Below are 24,438 nucleotides of genomic sequence, written 5' to 3'. Positions count from 1 at the left end.
CGCAAGACTCTTTTTCAAGAGGATCCTCCTCGGGATATTTGGCCAATTCCTCAGAGAGGATCTCTTTTTCCTGCCTCCCCTAAGCGATTCGATAAATCGTCACAATTCGCTGTCGCTGTGTTGTTGAAGCAGGCCTCCCATCAGTTACTTTTTTCACACTGCGGCCAATGGTAGCACTAGCACCAATGCTTGGCACAATTATTTTCAAAATAAAATTGAGTGCGAATAAAAAAAAGCATTTTCTAAAATGCGATATTCATAATGTTGATGCAGCTGCCCGTGGCTTCATTTCCCATTCCACGCCGCTTTTCCAGGGAGGGCAGCGACGCCCATGTTTATTTGAATTTGCGCTGCATCCAGTGCCGAATTAAGCTAGTGTGGGGCCTGTAGCATATGTTATAAAGGGGCCCTAAATAAAAAAAACGTACATATTAAAACACATACATTTTTAACTTGCATAGTAAAGTAATTGTATTTTTTTTCATTTGCTATACAGCCAGATAATACGACAATTCGCTAACCTTAAACACCCAGTCGTTCCTAAAAGTTTAAGGCAGTATAGTACTATAGTAATAGAGCAAGTGCAGAATCACTGACCCGGAATTGATACCTTGAAAGCATTTAGCGCGGGGCCCTTGAAAGTGCGAGGCCCGTAGCATTTGTAGCTACTTTTGCTACTGGGATAATCCTTCCTTCACTGTCTGCCTCGACGCGCACCACCCTTGCCAGTTTTGTGACCCAACTTGAGCGAGCGTGCGGCTCAAACGAAGCATCGCGAATAACAGAGAGGTGGGGGCTGAGCGTAAGAGTGAGATAGAGAGAGTGATATATTCCATAAAAAAAACACAACAAAAAGCCCAAGTGATGATCAAACTGAAGTTGACAAACACAGAACCGATGTTTTACCGATAGAACGAGAGAGGTGAGGAAGTGGGAGAGCTAGAGAGAGAGAGAGAGACCAAGAGAGAGCGAGAATGATATGAGCTACCCGTCGGAGGCCGTCGGAGAGAGTGAGCGAGAGAGTGAGCGAGAGGTGGGGGTTTACATAAAGCAAAGTTAAAACATTTAAATAAAAAAAAATTACGAAATGATGAACGAAGCAAAGTGCCGAATACACCGAGCATCTTCTTGTTTCCACTGATCGTAAAAAAAAGAGAGCGAGAATGAGAGAGCAAGGAGAGAGTGAGCGAGACCAAGTGACACAGAGAGAGAGAGAACGAGGGGAGCATGAGAATGAGAGCGATAGAGAAAGAAAGAGAGCGAGAGAGAGAGAGCAGGAGAGAAAGAGAGGGAGTGTGTGTGTGTGTGTGCACGTATGCTCAAAAATACTAAGCTCTGCCATTAGACACATCCGGCCAGGAGGACAACACTGACGCATCCAGCAGCCCCAGCTAAACACATTCCCAAGAGGCCTTTTAACTTCTCGCTTTGTGAAGCCGCGGGCTGTCGTCGTCAAGGCCAAGAGAACCGAAGTGCGCACATGCTGTACGTCGTGAATAAGGGCCGTCGCAACATGTGAGCACAATATTCTTGGTTCTTTCGGTAAAGTCACGTAGAAGGGAAATAATAAAATAATAAAACATAATAAAATAAAAGTCTCACGACATTTCGGCCACAACACAAGCAGCCATCCTCAGGTGAAGACAGAGCTGTCTGAAAGACAGCGCTCCAATGAACACTGCTAAGCTTGGCAGCGTCTTTTAAGCTGGGTGGGAGGAGAAGAGCGCCTTGACAAAGGAGTTTACATGTCAACAGAATAATTTAGCATTGAATAAGCTGTGTTAATGTGAGAGAATTAGCAGGATGTTAAAGTCAGAAATTAGCATGTAACTGGAAGATTAGCATGATGTTAATGTGAGGAATTAGCATGTAACTGGTCACGAAAGTGGCTATGTTAAAGTAAGAGTTTACATATCAACAGAGGCATTTAGTATATTGACGCAAAAAAACTGAAACCACCCCCATCATACAATGTGAGCACAATGCGAGTACCTTTAGCGCACATGATATAAATGGCGTATATATGCTGTGTGTAATGACAATCCCCTGTTAATAACCTCATAGGTACACACAAATGGGCATCCACACACAGGTGCAGATCTACACATGTCGGTACAGACCCATGGAACATTAAAAATAATAAATTCCCCCGTGTAGCCATTCGAACTGTTGAGGCAAGGGCTGATAGCGAGCACCTATTAATAAAATATGATGGCTAATTTTTTTATGTAGGCTTTCACGACGGATGTTATGATTCGTTAATTGTTACTTTTGCGTTACATCTTGTAAGTATAATGTCATTTTTTTACGATAACCCTCCACCACCAGAAAGTACAAAATGTGTTGGATAAAAACAATTATACGACCTTTCAAAAACGTACGCTCATAATAATCTAATAAAAATTCCATGTTCTTCTTTTCATAATAAATTAATTCCATACGCAGGTGAATATTTTAAGGGAGAAATTACACGTGACACATTCGGTTCAATTAGAGCAGCGGTTCGTAACCTTTTCTGAGTGTGCGGACCCATTTTCAACCCCCACACATTTCGCCGACCACCACATGCTGCTCGTAGTTGTCTGAAATTGTACATTTCCTTGGTGAGAATGTTTTTTTAATGATTATTATTTTTTCCACGAACCCCCTGTAGTAGCCTCGTGGCTCACCAGGGGTCTGCGGACCATAGGTTGGAAACCCTCTGAATTAGAGACAGCTCTAATTTGGAACACACTGTGATGATAAAAAAAACAAACCATAAGGCATATAGCATGATACCAGCAGTTTCTATGAAACTAAACCCATTGTTTTTGCTTGTTCACGTCAGTAACTGCTGGCAGAAGGGCCTACATGAGAGACCCCCCTCTAGACGGTACTTGGCCTACTCTTCCGCACTGGCCAGATGTCACTGGAAGAGGTGGGAGTATTCACGCTCTCAACCATACAAATAAAAACAGGCCGCTTTTGATTCCAACAAGATGAGTTATTTCCCCAGACTTTTGAATTGAGTCCCCAAGTGATTTAAAAATGAAAAGCTGACTTGTTCTTTTGGCTGCGCGTCTGCGTGCATTGCCCGTGTCCCCCCCAGAGCGCCTGTGGACGGCGCCGGAGCTGTTGCGCATGGAGGAAGTGGCTCCGCGCGGAACGCAGAAGGGAGACGTCTACAGCTTCGCCATCATCCTGCAGGAGATCGCCCTGCGCAGCGGACCTTTCTACCTGGAGGCCAACCACCTCACGGCCAAAGGTGTGTGAGTTCCAGGGATTTAATGTCCTGCTGATTGTTTTCCTGGGTCTGCCGGTACACTGGCGTAGTAGGTATCTGACCAGTAGCCACCATGGCCATGGTCTGTATGGTTAAAATCGGATCTCTGGCTTTGCAGTCGTCGTAGTTGTATTGTGGTGATCAACAGCAGCAGCACGGTAGAGGAGCGATGTTTGCAACAATGAGCAGAAAGTCGGGTGCCAATAACTCTAGCCTATTAACCCATAACACTTAGCTCTGTAGCTCTGTTACCTCTGGCAAGTGGGCCTTCGCCACTACACGTGGCATGAAAGTACACCTGAAGGATGAGCTCGTTCACTGCATTCATCTATCACCGGGTCGCATCTGCGTTGCTGCGTGAGCAGAGATTGTTCAGCGGGTGAAGCAGGGCGAGTGGCCCTACCTGCGGCCCACGGTGGACCCCGGGGGACACTCCGAGGAGCTGGGCCACCTCATGCAGCGCTGCTGGGCCGAGGAGTCGACGGAGAGGCCCGACTTTCACCAGATCAAGATCCTCTTGCAGAAGTTCAGCAGGTGATATGTCTTCACGTAAAAATTCTCTTGCAGAGGATCAGCACGTGATGTTCACGAGATCTCAGTCCCATGGGAAGTCATGGTGTATGACGTCACAGAGATCTCAGGTTCATCAGGGGATGCCCACCAAACCCAGGTCCTCTTGTAGATGTTCAACGAGTAATGTCCACCAGATCCACATCTTCTCGAATAGGCACAGTAGATGTTCACCAGAAATCTTGTATATTTTGGCAGGACTTGAGAAAGCATTGGGTATATTGCTAAGAGATTACATATGTATTTCTGCTGATAATGTAGTTGTTATTGTAATTACAAGTTGTGGTGATGTTGATGACGATGCGAGTTATCACACCAAAATATTGGACATTTTCAAACCAAAAATGTTGCATTGGCATCGACCTAAATTTCATGACGGTAACATTTGCAATGTTGACAAAAATAAACAATAGCAGGGTGTCTCTGACAATGTAATCACAGGGAGAGCAGTGGCACCATCCTGGACAATCTGCTGTCACGGATGGAGCAGTACGCCAACAACCTGGAGGAGCTGGTGGAGGAGCGAACACAGGCCTACCTGGAGGAGAAGGGCAAGGCCGAGGCTCTGCTCTACCAGATCCTGCCCCAGTGAGTCTGGTTTCCCCACGGCCACTGCCAAGCTGGCCTGGCGACCCAGGAACAGCCCCTGGCCAGCCTGCCAGTTCAGTTTGAATCCACGTCCCCGCTCTTGTATGTATGTTGTTGAAATTGTTTCGCACCGTAAGTAACCAACCGCGCGAAACGGAGGTGCGGGGGAAGGACATCAAACTAAACACAAAAAGAGGTTCTGAAGACATGAGTTGTAAATCTAGATTTAAGAGTGCATAGCTTCAGTGGCTTCCTAATATCGGAAGGAAGAGCAATCCAGACCGCTGCAGAAGCGCATCTTCATGAGTTATACGCCTTCCCCCCCCCCCCCCCGGTCTGGGGGGGCTCACCACTCCTGCTCCATTCCCTCTGTACAGCTCCCTGTGTTTTATGTCTGAACGTAATACTATTATGATAATGAAATGATAATTCATACAATAATTATCGTATTCAAGTTTTTTGTTAAGCCACTGTTGGATGAAGGTCGTCCCATGCCGTGGTTGATTTTTTGGTGGTTATTTTTTTAGTATGAAATGTTTTTTTTTATTACAATGGCTTAGGTGAGGTTATGCTAATGTTCTGCCCTGCTTTGTTTTCTTGGAATCATGTCTCCTTTCCACGTTGATCCCGTGGTGTCACCGCTGGTTTTCCGAAGGGATTCTTGGGTAAAAGTGTGCAGGCTCCCTTTCATGAGGCAGCCACACGACCAGCAAGGTGTGCGGAGGCCTTCGCCCAGCGGTGGATTGAAAAAGGCTGGAAATTGATTTGTTTGAACCCACTACATCCCATTCACAGGGGGAGACTGCGCACAGCAATACGAGACACGCTGTGAAACGCGGAGAATGAGTTCTCTTCTTTTGTCCCAAACACGGGGTTAATTTAAATCAGTGACTCAGAATCATTTTAACCGAGCGATTTACCCCACACAATTTCATTTGAACAAATATATATTTTAAAAAATCTGGTCAACCTTGTGTAGAATTGTATGGCTTGACCACTGCACAGATCGCGGATGGCAAAGGCTAGTTAAACCTTCATGGACCGAAGAGCAAAAAATATTAATTTACGGGAGGAAATGAGACCATTTTCCAGTGGGCTATTGCACTGATTAGGCTGATAGTCAGGTGGCTGAGAGCCGGCAACACGTTTGTCAATTTATTATTATTATCATCATCATCAAGAGCTCGCGAGTAGAAAATTACCGGGGTGTTACGTGCGGTATCTGCGCTGCGTCTATAAATAATACATCACTTCTCCGCTTGGCGACCCGCACACTGACGTCACGAGTACGTCCTTAGCCTCCCCGTTGCATCCTGCTGTGCGTTAGTCATGAGCACGCAGGCTCGCGATGACGAGGAATGAGTGTATTTAGCTTTTGTTGTGAATCGAGTGCTCTTTTACATCTCTCCTGCAGTATGGATTACTGCAGCCACGAAAGCTTCAAATCAAGATTACATCTCTCCTATCTGTCTCTTCTCAATTAGAATGCCGATCTGTTCCTTTTGAAAACGGTGCATCCCGTTTATCATCTACCTCTTCCGCAGGCAATAGAGAAGCCATTTTAGCAGGTACCATGTCCAGATAACGCCTTTCGACCAAATCACCTAGAACGCGTTCCCTCTCGTCAAATATATCGGAAGCTAAGCAGTGTTGGGTAACCACCGGGATTTGCCAGGTGTTGCAGGCAACTATGGGGCTGTGAGTTGACCAGGAGATGGATATATTCAATGTCACCCCTTAGTATATGTGTATTTTCTCTGGTTTCCTCGCATACAGGATAAAAAACGTGGTATTTCAGAATAGAATGTGTCCAGAAAGTGTTGTTGATTAAATCAAGAAGAGGAGATTGAAAACTAATTTCTTTAAAACTTATTTTCCCCGCACCTCCAATTAGCACAGTTGACTACGTACAGTGTGAAAAAAGTTCAACATACATTCATACATACATGGTGAGCTTACGCCAAATTCCAACCCAAGCCCTGTGGTCCTCTATATATTAAGGTATTATCAGCTAATTAATGAGTGTTTGCACGTCATTCATATTTAATGTAATTATTGGCCAAAAACCAAACGTATGTAAATGGTATTGGCGTCAGCTCACCATGTAACTGCCTTTCCCAGCTTCGCTGCGGTTTCTCTTTGGGCCTCTGAGTTATTCTCTGTCTTCGAGAGCGAGCGAATCCTGTGCGATGCGTTACAAGTTTAAATTATTATTATGATCCCCATCATCAGCGAACCGAATAAGTTGCCCTCCCGTAGCGTGTGATAACCAATCTAGAGCAGGCAAGGCACACTAACCACTTCCTAGTGAGAATTAGGACACAATAAATAGTCGGCGGGTATATTTCTGAGGTTGCTTGGGATTCGTGAAGCGTCCCAGTGATCAAGTCACGCGGGATCGATGCGCGGGGCTCGTTGGGAATCGGCGATCGGTGAACCGGCCTGGGGCACTCCTCGTGTGTGGCCACAGCTCGGTGGCCGAGCAGCTCAAGCGCGGGGAGACGGTGCCGGCCGAGGCGTTCGACAACGTCACCATCTACCTCAGCGACATCGTGGGCTTCACGGCCATGTCGGCCCAGAGCACGCCCATGCAGGTGCTCACCGCGCGATGCGAGATCCCATCGCGCGCTTCTTCAGTTCGCTCACCGCGGGACAATCGCCGCAACCATAAACTTAGCACAGGTCACTCACCACAAGTGTCCACTCGCCGCATCCACACTCTGCATTTACTCACCGTGCGCCATTCACGGCAACCATCCTCTCAACAGTCCGCTCACCACATTCATCCACTCACCACATCCATTCACTCACCACGGGCTACTCACCACTCACCGTGTGCCACTCACCGCAACCATCCACTCAACACAGTCCGCTCACCACATCCATCCACCACACCACAGTCACTCGCCATGTCTCACTCGCACACGACAACCACTCACCCCGACCTCTAGCTACACATCATTCTTTGCAAATTTCAGATACCAATAGCTTTTTGTGCCACGTGGAGAAGGGGGAGTGGTCTGATCAATAACCCCTGGGGCAACCGCACAGTATTTAATCATCAAACATCACTTCACTGATGAGACCCAAAAAGATAAAACCGGTCCAGAGTTTTCTTGATGAAACAAATGCTGTGGCTAGTATTCGTTCGGAAGGACTCTTTATTTTGTACACGCAGATACAGAACAGAAGTTCAATGATGTATTTAAATTGCCTCTGATCTTGTCATTCTAAAATCAAACAAATTCGTAAATCGAATGTCACACAAGAGTTTTCTAATTTTACGCACTTTGCGTAGTCCAGTGACACGGTGCTTGGTGCCACGCATGTTGCGTTGATCGACACGGGCGTGAGGAGACATCACACGAACCTGTGGTAGACCACTCCCACTCCCACGGAGCCTGACGGGACCCTGGCGCTTGGCTGACGCTCACTGGATGTCTTTGTAGCCGGGGTTTGGTGGCCACACCCCTCCTGGTGAGTCAGAGACCCAGTGAGCCAGTGAGTGGGCCCAAACAAAAGCTGACCTTCATAGAACTGAAGCTCAGAGATGAGTGGACTGCCTGTTCAGTTCACGATCGTGTATGTTGTATGTTTGTTATTGCTGACCGGAAAGGCGTCTGTCCTAGGATGAGAACGTTTGTCATTAATAATGAAGACGTGGGTGGGGGGGGGGGGTATATTGTTGGCACTCTGGTTAGTGCACTGCACTATGAAGCCGGTGGCTGGAGGTTTGATTCCTGGCCACGGTGTGGTCACGTTTGGTTAAACAACCCCCATGACTGACATGAGCATGGCTTTATCTGGCATTGGATTGACAAAGAACAGTAAATTATCATAATGTATTATCCAACAAAGGTTCATCCACTGATTGCCTCAATATTGCAGCATCAGAGAATGAGAAGGTTTTTCTTGTAACCTTTGAAGTTCATTAACTCTCCGCATACTCTACGGCCGCTGTCGTTGTTCTGTAGCCTTCCCATGTTAATCTGGGTTTACCGAGGCCACATTTGTCAATATTCTATGAAAAAAAATTGCAATCAGATGTTAATTTTACAAACTGATAATAACTGTTTTTTAAATTTTGGTTTATGTTTTTTATGTTGTTGCATTTAATGATATTTTATGGTTTTTTATGGTTGCATATTCCCATTTATAATGAATAAAGTCGCTGCGTCAGCGAATTTATACTTTATACAACGGGGTTAGTAAAATAATAATAATAATAGCAACAAGGGGTCATTAGCTGTGACAGAGAGGAAAGGAAGATTGGGACTTTTTGTTCGACTGTTCTTCGCTAGGAAATGCAACTGCCACTGATTGGAACCATCAACCGCATCACAACATGAACAGGACAATGTGCACATCTCCGTCATTCGTGGGAAATTAAAGACAAGACAGAGTAGTTCAACCGTGACCATACAACACAAACTATGGACCGCATAGTAACCCCACTGTGGTCTGCGCTCCTTCAGCAGAGGAGGAGGAGAAACAGCAAAACTCCACAAACTCTCCCTGCTGAAGCCCTCTCGTCATGGCCAGCAGACCTCGATATTGGCACTTAGCTCCTGAATATATTGTCATAGGCAAGAATAGAATAGAATTTTCCAAGAAATACAGTTTTATGACGAAGGCCAGGCTATTTTATTTCCATTTATATGCACGTGGGTTTGCCCTAGAGATGCTTCTGCATTTTAGCGCTGTGCGAATATAATTTTAAGATAATGTTATTGGTTAAATATTTTCAACTCGTGACCCTTATAAACACATCGTGTTTCAAATACGCTTTTGTATCGTCACCTTTTACTCTAAAATGAAACCACAGTGATTATTTTCACACCAGAGTACATGAATATGAAATACTCCATAAACTAACAAAAAATTGGGGAAGCTTAATATAGATTTGAAAAAAAAACAGCATTGTCGTTCAGAGTGCGCGAGATCCCATCGGCAACTTGTGAGGATGGCTTCGGTAACATCAGAGGCTTTCATTGTTTTGTCTCCCTGCCCGTGCCTCGGCGATAGTGTCATCACTGCATCACACATGTGCTTGGATAAACATTACGCTCGTCCATCCGTCCATCTGAGGACACTTCACGTTTTTCACAGAAACTACAAAACCCTGAAACCATTCTCTCTGAAACGTAGCACACAGCTGACAAACACCAGTGCCCAGTTTTGTAGCGTCCGTCAACAAGAATGACAAAAACATTTTGTTAAGAAAAAGTAAAAGTGTATTCTGCTCACCAGAATTCAATTGCAGCACGTGCGTTAAAACGTGAGCCCATGGGTGTCAGTGCGTGTTGAATGCGCGTGTCAAAATGCATGTTATAATGTTATAACGTTACGAAAACCGGCGACCAGAGCTCGATTCCCCAGCTCACGGACAACACCAGTGACAATTATCAGAATCTGTTTGTTGAAACAAATATTGTTGGATAAAATTGGTGTAGAAAACCCAGGGATCATTGGACTTATATTTGCGTATTGTGTTTCCACGTGGAGACACCGAGCAGAGGTCAGAATATGCGTGCTGTTACCAATATTGCACCGCAAGAATACATGAGTTTGTATACTTTCCTATTCTTGGCGTGTGAGCCTACCTGCTCAACAAAATGAAATCTGTTGCAGCACTACCAAGAAAATGTATATCCAAAAGAGTCTGTTAGTATCTTCTTGGTTCTTTCGGTAAAGTCACGTAGAAGGGAAATAATAAAATAATAAAAATAAAACATAATAAAATACAATTCTCACGACGTTTCGGTCACAACGCAAGCAGCCATCCTCAGGTGAAGAACAGGTCTGACGCTGTCTTTCCGACAGCCCTGTTCTTCACCTGAGGACGGCTGCTTGCGTTGTGACTGAAACGTCGTGAGAATTTTATTTTATTATGTAGTATTTTTATTATTTTATTATTTCCCTTCTACGTGACTTTACCGAAAGAACCAAGAAGATGAATCCCTGCAGTCACGAAAGCTTTAAATCGAAAGTCTGTTAGTATGTTAAGACGCTGACAAAGCCTTGAAAAAATTGCGGCACAAAGGGCGACGGGCGGCAGCGACAACGGCGTCTTTTTAGCGAAACGACGATCGTGCTTTGACGACGCTGCACTTCGGCGTTCCGTCAAACCGCGACAACGGCATCGTTTTAGAATTATTATTTTTTTTAACAAAAACCCTGCAAACGTTACATTCAGACAAACTCGCGTACATTTTTACGAAAACAAACAAACTTAGCAAAGTCAATACTGGACGCGTGTCAATTCTTGCCATGTGGAAACCCAAATAAAGACGCGATGTTATCCGCTCTGTTCAGACAGGACCTTTCATGGGCATGAGTGGAGACGGTCTCGTCTCAACGCACGTCCTGCCTTGATTAATCCCTCACTCGGGCGCGTGTCCTTGCCTTTGTTCCCAGGTGGTGGCCTTCCTGAACGACCTTTACACTTGCTTCGACGCAATAATCGACAACTTTGATGTGTACAAGGTGAGCCTCGTATTGCGCCGTCTGTCTGCGGGTAACGTGTCTGTTCGTGCATCTGCCCTCTCCATGTGCACGTACCTGCCTGTTTCCTTCTCTTGCCCTTTCTGCCTGTTTGCAAATCTATTTATTTTGCTTATTTGTATGTGTACATGCCCGTCTCCCCGGGTCTGTTTGTCCATCTGATGGCTGTCTGCCAGTTTGCGAGGCAGGCAGACATACACCTGTTCTGTCTGCATCTTAGTCTGTCTGTCAATCTTGTACAGCTCTGTATCTTATGTCCACACGTCTGTCCATCTCTATATACAACTGTCCGTCTGTGTGGCTGTCTGTGTTACCAAGTTTCCCTGTATTCATCAGGAATGTGGGGACCCTTAAACCTCGCGTGTAATGAAAGGAAATGAGCGGATGCCTCGCAATCAGCAGGCACGTGAACCTTGCGACAGCGAGAAACCGGAGTGCCTGAAGAAAACTATCGCGCAGGAGAGGATAAAACTCAAACATTCATACAGACCGCTCAGCAGCAGCCTACTTTCTATACTGCCATACATGCATTGGCCTAAAAGCCCGATTGCTTCATCAACCAAGATGGGGATTTATTTTTGTAGTGGCAGTTGTCAATGGGATTGGCAGTCGTGGTGGTGGTAGTGGTGGTCATTTAGGTGGTAATGCTGGCGATTGCTGTAGTAGTGGTCGTGATCGTAGGAATGAAAATGTGGCCATGGAGTGGGAACTTTGGTAGCCAGAGGCGCCAGGGTTGAGATGCGTGTTCAGGAGGAGGTGGACATGGTGGTGGAGTGATTATGGAGGTAATAACAGTGGTGGTGTTGGTGGTGATGGTTATAGGGGTTGATTGCGAAGGTGTCAGTGGTGAAGAGGTGGTGGCAGAGGAGGTGATGGCAGTAGTGGGGTTCAGAGGCAGGTGAAAAATGAGGGCTTCACCCTCCTGCCAAACCTGAAGGCAAGAACTTTTCCACGCGGATGGTTTAAAAAACACACGGCAAGGAACCAACTTTTTTTTCCCCTTCACTTAACGATTTTTGTATTCGGTTACCAGAGCTTTCCTTGGCAGACGGTGAGCGCTCGTGGCAGGGCACGCGGACGATGAGGCCCCTGTAGGGTGGAGGGCGAGGAGCACTCAATCTCTCTGAATCCCGGCATCCACAGCGGCCATGGGCCCTGGTATTGGGGGCGGTGGGCACTCGGTGGGGCACTGGAGCCACCGAGAAAAAAACATTTTACAAAAAAACCCAAATTACCTCCCATATTTGGAGGATCGCAGATTTTCCTCCCATGAATATAGCTTTCGAATGTGCAGGCTGTGCAAATGCAGCGGGGCCACAGGCATGGTGTGGGGAGGCCCTCGTTCAGCAGTGGATTGACAACATGGATGTACACGTGCGTCGGCTTAGCGATTGGCTTCGGCGCTGTTTTTTTCAACGTCGCGGTATTTTGCTCTACGGCACCGCCACCACCAGCTTAGATGAATGACTGAAAAAAAAGTACAAATAAATGAACAAGAAATAAATGGCCGGGTTTCGACATACATGCTCTCATTGGCAGTCAGGCTTGCTTGAATCAATAATCGTGAAGTCTCAATCTTACAGGCAAGGGACCCCATAACGTCTTTGCCTCAAAAAATGGAAGTTCACCAGCATTTATTCAAGCAAGCCTGACACTGCTGATGAGACACTTGAGTGCCGAAACCGGGGCAGAGTTTGCTCGTATTGAGACAATGCTGCCCAAATTAACAGCACTCCCAGAAGGCCGTACGGCTGATGATTGTGTAAGAAACGCTGTTTTTGTCACGCAGCGAGACGGATATGCGAGGTTGACGTATTGTGTGCGGATTTAACGTCGTCATTTACATTCTCCACAACGACGCCAAACAAATGATTGAATTTGAAATGGACGGGGGGGGGTAGCGAGCAATAACCCACGCACTGTTGGACGCGCCGCCACCAGGTGGAGACGATCGGCGACGCCTACATGGTGGTGTCGGGGCTGCCCGTGCACAACGGCAGGCGGCACGCCATCGAGGTGGCGCGCATGGCGCTCGCACTGCTCTCCGCCGTGCGCTGCTTCCACATCCGCCACCGGCCCGCGCAGAGGCTGCTGCTTCGCATCGGCATCCACTCCGGTCAGCGGGGACCACGTGGTGGGCGCGTTTGTGGGAGCGGATGCTGGGAGGGGAGCGGCGGTGCGAGCCCAGTGGTGGTCTGTGAGCAGAAGTTTATTTGTGGGGGATGCCCCCTACCCACCCCCACTCTCGCCTTCGGTTTGTGAACACCGAGTAAGATAACAGAAGGTTGCGTAGGAAGAAAAAGAGATGCGGCAGAAGAGATGTAGGCAACAGAGATGTGATAATAATAATAATAGGGTTTTAACCCTTTTTGCTAGCAACAAAACCCTTTTTACAAGGCTTCAGTTGTGTTGCCAAAAAAAGGGGAAAACCCCTATATTTTGGTACTGGCAAAGGAGGTCTAATGATGAAACAGAGATGTGGTTCGAAGAGGGATGCACACAAAAGATAGCGGTATCGATGCAGGTGCTATAGAGAGACACGGCGAGGTGGGAGAGTTGTAAGATGGAGATGTAGTGGTGGAAGCCGGTGAAATTAAGTGTACTGTATGTACAATCACTCAATCGATGTTTGGTGGATCCATTCCCCCCCCTGATATCTAGGGCCCTTGAAGCTGCTTTGGTCCCGAGACCCAATTTCTCTCTAACAATACGGTACATGCAGTGAAATAAAATGTAATGTATTGGTAGTGCTGATGTAGGTTTTCACGGTACGATGTCTGAACAATGCTCTGATAAGCGTCATGGCAACCTTTTGCCTCCGAAAGAAACTCATTGTCCCGATGATGGGAGATGTGATACGCACATGCTAGCTCCATCTCCGTGTGGTCCGTCAACCCCACCACCGAGTCGCACCGCGTCCTTTTGTTGTTGCCGTTGCTGTTGTGCCAGTTGCTGGTGTGGCCTTCCTGCTGCCAGAAACAATGTATTGTATGCCCGGTCTGGCAGAAGATATGCCGCTTTACAACTCGCCAACATTCTAAGTTAATTTGGGCAAGAAACCCCCCCCCCCTCCCATAGTTTCGTAACTTACGCAGGCTGCTGAAAGCGAGCCCAGGGTCCCAGTGCCCGGAGAGGAGACGCGTATTTTACTCCAGCCCCCACGTGCAAAACAGGGCAACGCGTGCACACGCGTGCAGACTGCGTGCGCGTGTCCACCCCCTGGGGTGCGTAGTGCGTGCGATGGTCGCACGCATCACAGCGACGCCTGTCTGGAAGGCTTGAGCTCAACCACCGGCTGATCAGCTCACGTCTTACGCAGTTAAGGGTGGGGGGGGGGGGAGAAGCAACGGGACCCAAATGCTACAGGAGGAGGGCGCAGCCACTTTTAATGTCTTTCAACGTTGTCGTAGCTCGGTAGGAAGTGCTTACCGCCGCGCTCGGCGTTTGGATGTCACCGTGCGCCAAAGCTCGTTATGGAATAAAATTTGTATTTTTTGCTACGCGCAGCCAAGCCCGCGTGGAGGTAGGCAGTGGGGGTTTGGTGTGGATGGATCAATAGTACGGTACAATAAATAGAATTGAGATTTGCAATAATGGGGAAGGTTTTTATGACCACCTTAGCGGTATGAAAGTTCGTCGATCGGCAGGTCGTGTGTGGTGAGGTCATGTGTGGCCAGAGTGGAAGAGTAGGCCAAATATCCTCTCCAGAGCTGCCTCTAGTGGAGGCTCTTTCACCAGCAGGAGCATAATAAAGCTATTGCAGGGCTGCACCTTTACGGTCTACACGCACACACATATACGCTGATGAAAGCAGCAAGAAAGATAGCCAGAATAAGGCACGGGTAGGATTCTGATAATTGTATAAGAGTCCTTTCACGAGCAAAATATTATGATTTGTAATTAGTTCATGTTGGGTTAGATCGTCGTGTAGGTTAACACCTGATGAATTCATTGCTGGTTGTAATCGCCATCGAAAAGTACAACATTGTCAACATTTTCTTGACTTTAAACATTCCTCCTCCGGTTTTGGTGAAAAACCAAATCATTTAGAATATTTTCCCACGTAACAACTTCATTTTATTGCCTCTGTTGGGTGGTGGAGGGTTTTACTTAAACAATTGACATCATACCTACACGACAATTTTAGTATGTTTTCCATCCCCGCACCTCCGATTAGCATGGTTAGCTACGTACGGTGCGAAAGAAATTCAACTTACATACAGTACATACATCTTCTTGGTTCTTTCGGTAAAGTCACGTAGAAGGGAAGTAATAAAATAATAAAAATAAAACATAATAAAACAATTCTCACGACGTTTCGGCCACAACGCAAGCAGCCATCCTCAGGCGAAGAATGAAACACCCCAAGCTTGGAGCGTATATTTAAGCTGGGTTAGAGGGGGGGGAGGTGGGAAGAAGAGCGCCTAAACAAAATAATTTGCATATCAAGAGGAATTCAGCATATGGAAAATGCGTAGGAGGTGGGCGGGGGGGGTTCCAAATCAATACTATGCCCGTGCATTATGCAGGATTAGCAGCATCAAAGGGGGGGGGGGAAGGGGGGGAGCATTAACAAAGGAAAGGAATGTTAATAGTATGTAGCTGTAGTTACTAAACAACCACGTAAAAAACTACAGTATAAACTGCATGACAAACTAAAGTATAAACTACATAGCATCATCAGTAAACTTACTATACTCTACAATAAGCTGAGTTACTAACAGTAAGTAATACATGAAAAATTCTACGTTGTAAAAAATTATATAATATGCTTCCATCTAAACTTTATTCTCTTACATCACACGCGTCTATACCGTACTATATACTTCCATAGGCAAAACCAACATTAAATTACATACTGTATTGCTATAAACCACCCTATACCTTATACATTTTTAATATAACACTATGTATTATTCTACCCACCCTAATGTGTATCAAAATGGTTTATTACGTCCTTCCAGTGATTGCTAAGCCAGAATCCATCTTCTCGGTTAAAATTGTCTCTGTGTTTGTAAATGTGGATCGCCTCATGTACGAATCTCTCATGATAGCCAGATGGCTTGCAGAGAACCTCTGTCTTGGAGAAGTCAATGTCATGTGAGCCCACTGAGTTGTAACAGTGATCTGCCACGGCTGAGGTGTTTGTCCTACAGTGTTTCAGGTCAGCTTTATGTTCACGGATGCGGTCCGAGACATGTCGTTTGGTTTCCCCAATGTAACTGCTACCACAGAGGCAACTTAGTTTGTAGACACCAGGGTACTGTATGTCTGGAACCACATCTTTTACAGACGGTACCAGATCACGGATTTTATGTACTGTGTTGAATCGGACCTGGATCTTGTGTTTAATCAGGATTTTGGAGATCTTTTTTGTGACCCCAGCAATGTAGGGTAAGGTGATGGTCTTGAAAGGCTCCTCAACAGGATCCTTCTTGGTGGTTGGAGTGATGGCTTTGCGGATTGTGTAGTCGGAGTAACCATTAGCCTTAAGAGCTTGGCGTACGTGTTTGAGTTCACTGGAAATGTGTTCATGGTCGGAGATGCATTGGGCTCTATGATATAGAGTCTTGATGAGGGAATTCTTCTGGGATGGATGGTGGTGGGAATCCGGTTTTAGATAAGCATCCGTGTGGGTGGCTTTCCTGTAGACAGAGTGGCTCATTGAACCATCAGGTCTCCTTTTGATTAGGACATCCAAAAAGGGTAGCTTGCCATCATTTTCGACTTCCATGGTGAATCTGATGGCTGGGTGTATGGAATTGATATGGTCGAGAAATTGGTCTAGAGCAGGCCGGCCATGTGGCCAGATGACAAAAGTGTCGTCTACGTACCTCTTCCATAAGGTCGGGCGTAGAGTGGCAGTCTGGATGGCGTCCGTCTCAAATTTCTCCATGAAGATGTTGGCTACAACCGGAGATAAGGGGGAGCCCATTGGGGTGCCCTCAATTTGCTTGTAGAAGGTTCCATTCCAGGTGAAGTATGTATTGGTTAAGCAGTGTCTCACCAGGGGGGGTACCCCAGCATTCAGTCCTTGATGAACCAAGTCTTCAATGATTGCGATGGTGTCAGGCACAGGCACCTTGGTGAACAAGGAAACCACATCAAAACTGACAAGCAGGTCGTCTGGGGACAGGGCAATCCCCTTGATTGTTGATACCAGGTCAGTAGAGTTTAGTACTGCAGAGGTGGTTTTTCCAGTGAAAGGCCGTAGGATTTCGGACAAAAAACGAGCCAGTTTGTAAGTCGGGGAGTTGATAGTAGAGACAATGGGACGAAGAGGTGTATCTTCTTTATGTATCTTTGGCAAGCCGTACAATCTTGGTGGCCTGGCTGCAGAAGGTTTCAACGAGAACTGTTTGGTCTGTCTAGAACTAGCTTAGCTCTTATCTCAGAGAAAATCAGACTTACGCGCACCGAACTAGATCAGTTAGACAAGACACTCTACAAATCACACTTATCCTTGAGTGCAACAATGTCCACATCGGATTGGGAACATGTGGAAAAAATGACTGCCTCTTCAGCTGCCGCTATGTCGACTAAATGTAAGGACAACTTGATTTCCAAATTCAACCGCCTCTCAAACAAGAAACCGGACCCACACATTGAAAAGCTAGATGTTAACAAAGTCGTAATTAATCGCAGTAACAGTCCTATTTCTGAAGGTTTGAAATCCGTTTTAGCTAAAGGACTAAACTTTGCAGTCACACCTAGACACATACCAGTTAATGATATAATTGCTCGAGTAGATGTAGCTCTCAAGGGCTTGAGTCACATCGCTGCAGACGTAGCAAGATCGGAAATCTCTGTAACCCTCAAAAACGCTAAGATGCCAGCTAGCAACATCAGCAAAGATGAGCGTTTTGAATTAGCTCAATTAAAAAAGAGGGATGACATTGTCATCCTCTCAGCCGACAAAGGCAATGCCACTGTCATCATGGACAAAATAGAATACAACAACAAAATTCAAGAACTACTCACCGATGGCAGCTATACAAAAATAAAAAGAGACCCCACCAACAGCCTCGTCTCCAAAACCAACAACATCATTTCTGCTTCAACCGCATTAATTGATCAGACCAAACAGTTCTCGTTGAAACCTTCTGCAGCCAGGCCACCAAGATTGTACGGCTTGCCAAAGATACATAAAGAAGATACACCTCTTCGTCCCATTGTCTCTACTATCAACTCCCCGACTTACAAACTGGCTCGTTTTTTGTCCGAAATCCTACGGCCTTTCACTGGAAAAACCACCTCTGCAGTACTAAACTCTACTGACCTGGTATCAACAATCAAGGGGATTGCCCTGTCCCCAGACGACCTGCTTGTCAGTTTTGATGTGGTTTCCTTGTTCACCAAGGTGCCTGTGCCTGACACCATCGCAATCATTGAAGACTTGGTTCATCAAGGACTGAATGCTGGGGTACCCCCCCTGGTGAGACACTGCTTAACCAATACATACTTCACCTGGAATGGAACCTTCTACAAGCAAATTGAGGGCACCCCAATGGGCTCCCCCTTATCTCCGGTTGTAGCCAACATCTTCATGGAGAAATTTGAGACGGACGCCATCCAGACTGCCACTCTACGCCCGACCTTATGGAAGAGGTACGTAGACGACACTTTTGTCATCTGGCCACATGGCCGGCCTGCTCTAGACCAATTTCTCGACCATATCAATTCCATACACCCAGCCATCAGATTCACCATGGAAGTCGAAAATGATGGCAAGCTACCCTTTTTGGATGTCCTAATCAAAAGGAGACCTGATGGTTCAATGAGCCACTCTGTCTACAGGAAAGCCACCCACACGGATGCTTATCTAAAACCGGATTCCCACCACCATCCATCCCAGAAGAATTCCCTCATCAAGACTCTATATCATAGAGCCCAATGCATCTCCGACCATGAACACATTTCCAGTGAACTCAAACACGTACGCCAAGCTCTTAAGGCTAATGGTTACTCCGACTACACAATCCGCAAAGCCATCACTCCAACCACCAAGAAGGATCCTGTTGAGGAGCCTTTCAAGACCATCACCTTACCCTACATTGCTGGGGTCACAAAAAAGATCTCCAAAATCCTGATTAAACACAAGATCCAGGTCCGATTCAACACAGTACATAAAATCCGTGATCTGGTACCGTCTGTAAAAGATGTGGTTCCAGACATACAGTACCCTGGTGTCTACAAACTAAGTTGCCTCTGTGGTAGCAGTTACATTGGGGAAACCAAACGACATGTCTCGGACCGCATCCGTGAACATAAAGCTGACCTGAAACACTGTAGGACAAACACCTCAGCCGTGGCAGATCACTGTTACAACTCAGTGGGCTCACATGACATTGACTTCTCCAAGACAGAGGTTCTCTGCAAGCCATCTGGCTATCATGAGAGATTCGTACATGAGGCGATCCACATTTACAAACACAGAGACAATTTTAACCGAGAAGATGGATTCTGGCTTAGCAATCACTGGAAGGACGTAATAAACCATTTTGATACACATTAGGGTGGGTAGAATAATACATAGTGTTATATTAAAAATGTATAAGGTATAGGGTGGTTTATAGCAATACAGTATGTAATGTAATGTTGGTTTTGCCTATGGAAGTATATAGTACGGTATAGACGCGTGTGATGTAAGAGAATAAAGTTTAGATGGAAGCATATTATATAATTTTTTACAACGTAGAATTTTTCATGTATTACTTACTGTTAGTAACTCAGCTTATTGTAGAGTATAGTAAGTTTACTGATGATGCTATGTAGTTTATACTTTAGTTTGTCATGCAGTTTATACTGTAGTTTTTTACGTGGTTGTTTAGTAACTACAGCTACATACTATTAACATTCCTTTCCTTTGTTAATGCTCCCCCCCTTCCCCCCCCCCCCTTTGATGCTGCTAATCCTGCATAATGCACGGGCATAGTATTGATTTGGAACCCCCCCCGCCCACCTCCTACGCATTTTCCATATGCTGAATTCCTCTTGATATGCAAATTATTTTGTTTAGGCGCTCTTCTTCCCACCTCCCCCCCCTCTAACCCAGCTTAAATATACGCTCCAAGCTTGGGGTGTTTCATTCTTCGCCTGAGGATGGCTGCTTGCGTTGTGGCCGAAACGTCGTGAGAATTGTTTTATTATGTTTTATTTTTATTATTTTATTACTTCCCTTCTACGTGACTTTACCGAAAGAACCAAGAAGATGAATCCCTGCAGTCACGAAAGCTTTAAATCAGTACATACATCTTACCAAAAATAAACTGATCATGAGTCAGGATTCTTATAGGTGCGCACAGCGTACACACGGTGTGTGGGTACACAGCCACTAACGGCACCACGACGATCGTCGCTTTCCTGTCCAGGCCCCGTGTGCGCTGGGGTCGTGGGGCTCAAGATGCCACGGTACTGCCTGTTTGGGGACACGGTGAACACCGCCTCGCGCATGGAGGCCAAGGGAGAAGGTAGGTGGAGCCAGAAGTTTGCTGCCCATTGCTACTGACACACGCTACGCATTTCCACACGTGTGGGTCAAATGTAATGCAGTTGGAGTTTATTTTTGGGTTGGTGAATTGTAAATATTTATATATTTTTGAAATTTATATTTTTATTCATTTTGCAAGGGTGCCACTACCAGCGAGTTTAATTAATGTTCATTTTTTTTCAGAAATAACTTTTGGGGTTATTTTATCCGTTTGGCAGCCCATGATGATTTTATTTAGGTTATATAGCAATTATTTATTTATTATGCATGGATGCAGTTTTAAATGGGACCTATCACCCGAAGTGCAATGTACCTTTTAAAAATAATAAAACACTATAATTGAATAGCTGTCAGACGTTTACTTCCATAGTAATGCAAGTGGTCAAACATCCCAAATCAAAGCCTCACTGAATCTCCAGGCTCCAAACTCAGTGATCCCTTCTTAGGAAAATTTTATTCATGATCGGCCTTGGTCTATCCACTGCTGAATGAAGACCTTGCCACTTGTGTTGCTGTTCCTCGCAGCCTTTGCGAAGCCGCAATCCAACTCACTCCGGTACAAAAAAACGATTCCGTCACTCTGTCTCCTTTCATGCGCATCCTCTTCTTTGGCTGCAATTTCGTCACGAGGATCATTCAACTGTCGTCCCTTCTAGCGACACGTTTTGCCCAAGCCCAATTACTAAACATTTTCAAAATTATGATTCCGATTTGCGCTTGTTCCCGGATCCATATGCTTCTTTTCTCTTTTCTGCGTGTAAGTCCAAGCAATTCATTTCTCTATACTTCCTCGCACACTTTTTAGCTTTTGTTCCATCTTCTTTGTCAAGTGACCTTATTTAGTGTACTATATGCGTGTATGTTAAACTTCTTTCACACCACACGTAGCCAACCGTGCTAACCGGAGGTGCGTGGGAAGGACAACAAACTCAACACAAAAAGCAGTTCTCAAGAAATGAGTTTGCAATCGAGATTTTAAAGTGCATAGCTCCAGTGGCTTCCTAATATCGGAAGGAAGAGCGTTCCAGGTGGCCGCAGAAACGCATCTGCAATACGCAATGATTATAATATTTGATTAAAATTAGTTATTTTTACATAATTACCTCACGTTATTGCTCGATGAATCACTCCATGCACGGACCAACCTCTCACTGAGTCTCGGGACGCGTTCTTCAGGAAGGCTGTGCCTGGGATTGTTAATTGCAGTTGTAACCCTCGTTTATGAATAATTCCTGGGGAGTTTTTTTTCTTCCAGGCGCTGTATTCGGTCAGGTGAGTTGCACTTAAAGCTGCAAGATTATTGATCGTGGCCGGTGTGTTTTTTTTACAGCTCACAGAATTCACCTTTCTTCAACAACAAAAGCCATCCTGGATGAATATGGAGGATTTGTGGTGCAGTTACACGGGGACGTGGACATAAAGGTAAAGCTGAAAAGGACGCGAGGATGTATTGTTTATGTATTTAGACTGTAATAAATTAGATTACCACATTATGCAATAGTAAATAAATAATTGTGGCTGGGTGGTGCAGGGGCTAGAATAGCACGTGACTCTCAGTTCGAAGGCCGGCGAGTTAAAATCTTGGACAGGGTTCCACTCATACTCTTGGTTCCACTCAACTCATCATCCTTGGGGGGGGTTCATAAAATGAGTAGCGCTCTGCTGCAGTGTATTTCCCACAACTGGCTCAGAGTTGTACGCAGGAGTTCTGCTCATAGCCAGCTTGAGCAGGTGACCACTTTGACCACTGAACTTATTTTGGTAAAATACTTGTACAGGCACACGTGTAACTGGTATTGGATTTCACCTGCTTCTTTGTGTTTTAGTCACTCTCAATGGGAGGATAAACACTGATTTCAATGATGATGATGGCTACAATATAATTGTAAAATGGAGAATATAAAAAAAAACAGACAATATGTCTCATTCATACCGCATAGTCAGCGAAGGACCATTGTGCCAAACGTGTGACCTCTTGCGACAACATTCACATAAACAGCTTTTGCTTGCTGCCATACACCGGTGTCTCGAGTGATTTGTTTGATCCACAGATCATGGGGGCAATGTGTCTCCTTCACGTATGGTTTCTTTTTTATTGTTGAGCGGCATAGCAAGCAGCGTTATGAATATCTCTCTTTCCCATAGCCCATGGGCAAGTTCATTTGCGGTTCACTGTCACAGCTGATCGAAGAAGGCGAACAGGGGGGACACTGAGTGAATGACTGAGAGGAGCGATCCAGTTACACGGAGAGCGAATTGCTTTATTTTATCTATTATAGCTCAGCGCGACACCTGACACTGGCGGAAGAACGAGCGTCGGTCGATCGATGCCTTTTTTTGTCAGCATCCACGGGGAAGAGAAGCTGCAACACGGCAATGGTGGATGTTAGAAATGCAAAACAAACAAAAAACCATGGAATATGGCACTCACTGAGCGTAGGTCAACAACGATTAAACTCCCGTCTCGCTGCCTTCCCATTACTGCAGTTGTTTTATCCGTACAGCATTCCCTAATGGCGTGTAAATTGGTTAATGATGCACGACACTGCTCGCTTGTTTCGTGTTAGTAAACGGCACAGGAGTTCATTAATGAACATGAGGAATGCACGGTGACTTCAGTTGAACAGGCCCTGCCACTAACGACACATTGATTAAGCTGGCGTTACATACATTGAATTGTACGTGTATGAACCAATGTTTTTCAATTCATATTTGTTGTCGCTATCTGTCCAGCAGTGGGTAGATGAAGACAGATGAAGATTATACTTTTATGCAATGGGTTCACATCGTCCCTGAATCCACTCGAGGTGGTATAGGGGCGTTGCCAAAGATGTACAAATAAGATTTTAAAACGAGACAAAAAATATAAGTTTGAATAAAATCGTGGCAATTCATCAAACCACTGTAGCAGCAGGTCGAATGTCGTATGGAAGTTACTGGCCCCCTGCCAAAGTATTGTGGAATTTCCACCATTGTCGCATGGTGGCTGGTGGAGAGGAGCACTTCTGATCGTGTCGATACTCCGACTTTGGTCTCAACAGCCTGCAGTTCGTGCAGTTCTATATCCGTTCTAAATTGGTGTCCAAATCAACAACATCGATTGCTCCGAAGGTCACAGAGCGGTGACTTGCAGACCTCCCGTCCTCCACCGATGGCTCAGTCATTGGGGAGTTTAAGTGCCGCCTTGGCGCAATGGCCCGACCGTTAGAGTGAGGTTGTGCTTCTTGTGACTCCTATTAAATTAGCTTTGACCACACGGTTGACCCCCCTCCCCTCCACCCCCCACGAAAGAAAATGCACTCACCGGTCTCAGGAGCTCGCTGATGGCACTTGACCCAGCTGCCTGTATAGCTTAAGTTGGAGGTGTGCAGTAGATAGCAGTACTGTGTTGTGTTCTTCTTTCGTACGGGTAAAGTGAAATCTGCAACTTCAACTGTGTATGTCTCCAGGTTATAAATTTTAATTGTGTTTGTCGAAGTAGGTTGTGTTGACCCAACTGAGCAGATTTTTTGTTGAGTTGCTATGTCCTCAAGTGCATGGGTTTATTTATCCTGGCATGCACACAAAATATAATTCAATATGGAATGGGCCAGACTTCCAAATTGTTACGGGACCAGCTTGGTGTCATTATTTGTAAAAAATAAAATAGCAATCGAGTGCCAACACATTGGTCCAAATCCCAAATGTGACTTTAATAACAAAAATTAAGCAACAATAAAAAAAATATATTTTTTTCTTCCCATTGGACTACCGGAACCAAGGTTGCAAAAACAAACCTTTTTTAACCTCTTACATGGATAAATAAAGGTACAATGATCCAAACTAGCCAAATCGCTCATTTCCCATCGATTGTATGCACACATAACTGGCCAAGCCGGATCATAGCCTCATTGCCTGCAGGAGTTCAATGCTCTCAAGTCATGCATTCAGTCTGCTCAGAGGGTAATCCTCCTCCACGTGCTCCTTCACATTGTGCGTCACAGTCTGCACCTGTCCTGATTTACAGCCTGGGCTTTTCCCAGAT

At 45.6% G+C, this 24,438-nt stretch overlaps 1 protein-coding gene across 1 annotated transcript in view; it reads left to right on the top strand.

Annotated features, from left to right (window-relative positions):
• Positions 1 to 24,438, top strand: part of LOC144935424 (atrial natriuretic peptide receptor 1-like) — a 56,949-nt gene that overhangs the window by 28,810 nt on the left and 3,701 nt on the right. Inside the window, exons 14-21 of the mRNA XM_078862047.1 lie at positions 3,089 to 3,244; positions 3,628 to 3,796; positions 4,274 to 4,420; positions 6,891 to 7,014; positions 10,838 to 10,906; positions 12,866 to 13,040; positions 20,296 to 20,394; positions 21,745 to 21,836. Of these exons, the coding sequence (XP_078718173.1) occupies positions 3,089 to 3,244; positions 3,628 to 3,796; positions 4,274 to 4,420; positions 6,891 to 7,014; positions 10,838 to 10,906; positions 12,866 to 13,040; positions 20,296 to 20,394; positions 21,745 to 21,836 (1,031 nt within the window). The remainder of the gene's footprint in view (positions 1 to 3,088; positions 3,245 to 3,627; positions 3,797 to 4,273; positions 4,421 to 6,890; positions 7,015 to 10,837; positions 10,907 to 12,865; positions 13,041 to 20,295; positions 20,395 to 21,744; positions 21,837 to 24,438) is intronic.

This window comes from Lampetra fluviatilis, chromosome 13 (assembly GCF_964198595.1).
Source record: "Lampetra fluviatilis chromosome 13, kcLamFluv1.1, whole genome shotgun sequence".
Lineage (NCBI taxonomy): Eukaryota > Metazoa > Chordata > Hyperoartia > Petromyzontiformes > Petromyzontidae > Lampetra > Lampetra fluviatilis.
Note: the sequence above shows the minus strand (reverse complement) of the source record. Positions and strands in the feature narration are given on the sequence as shown.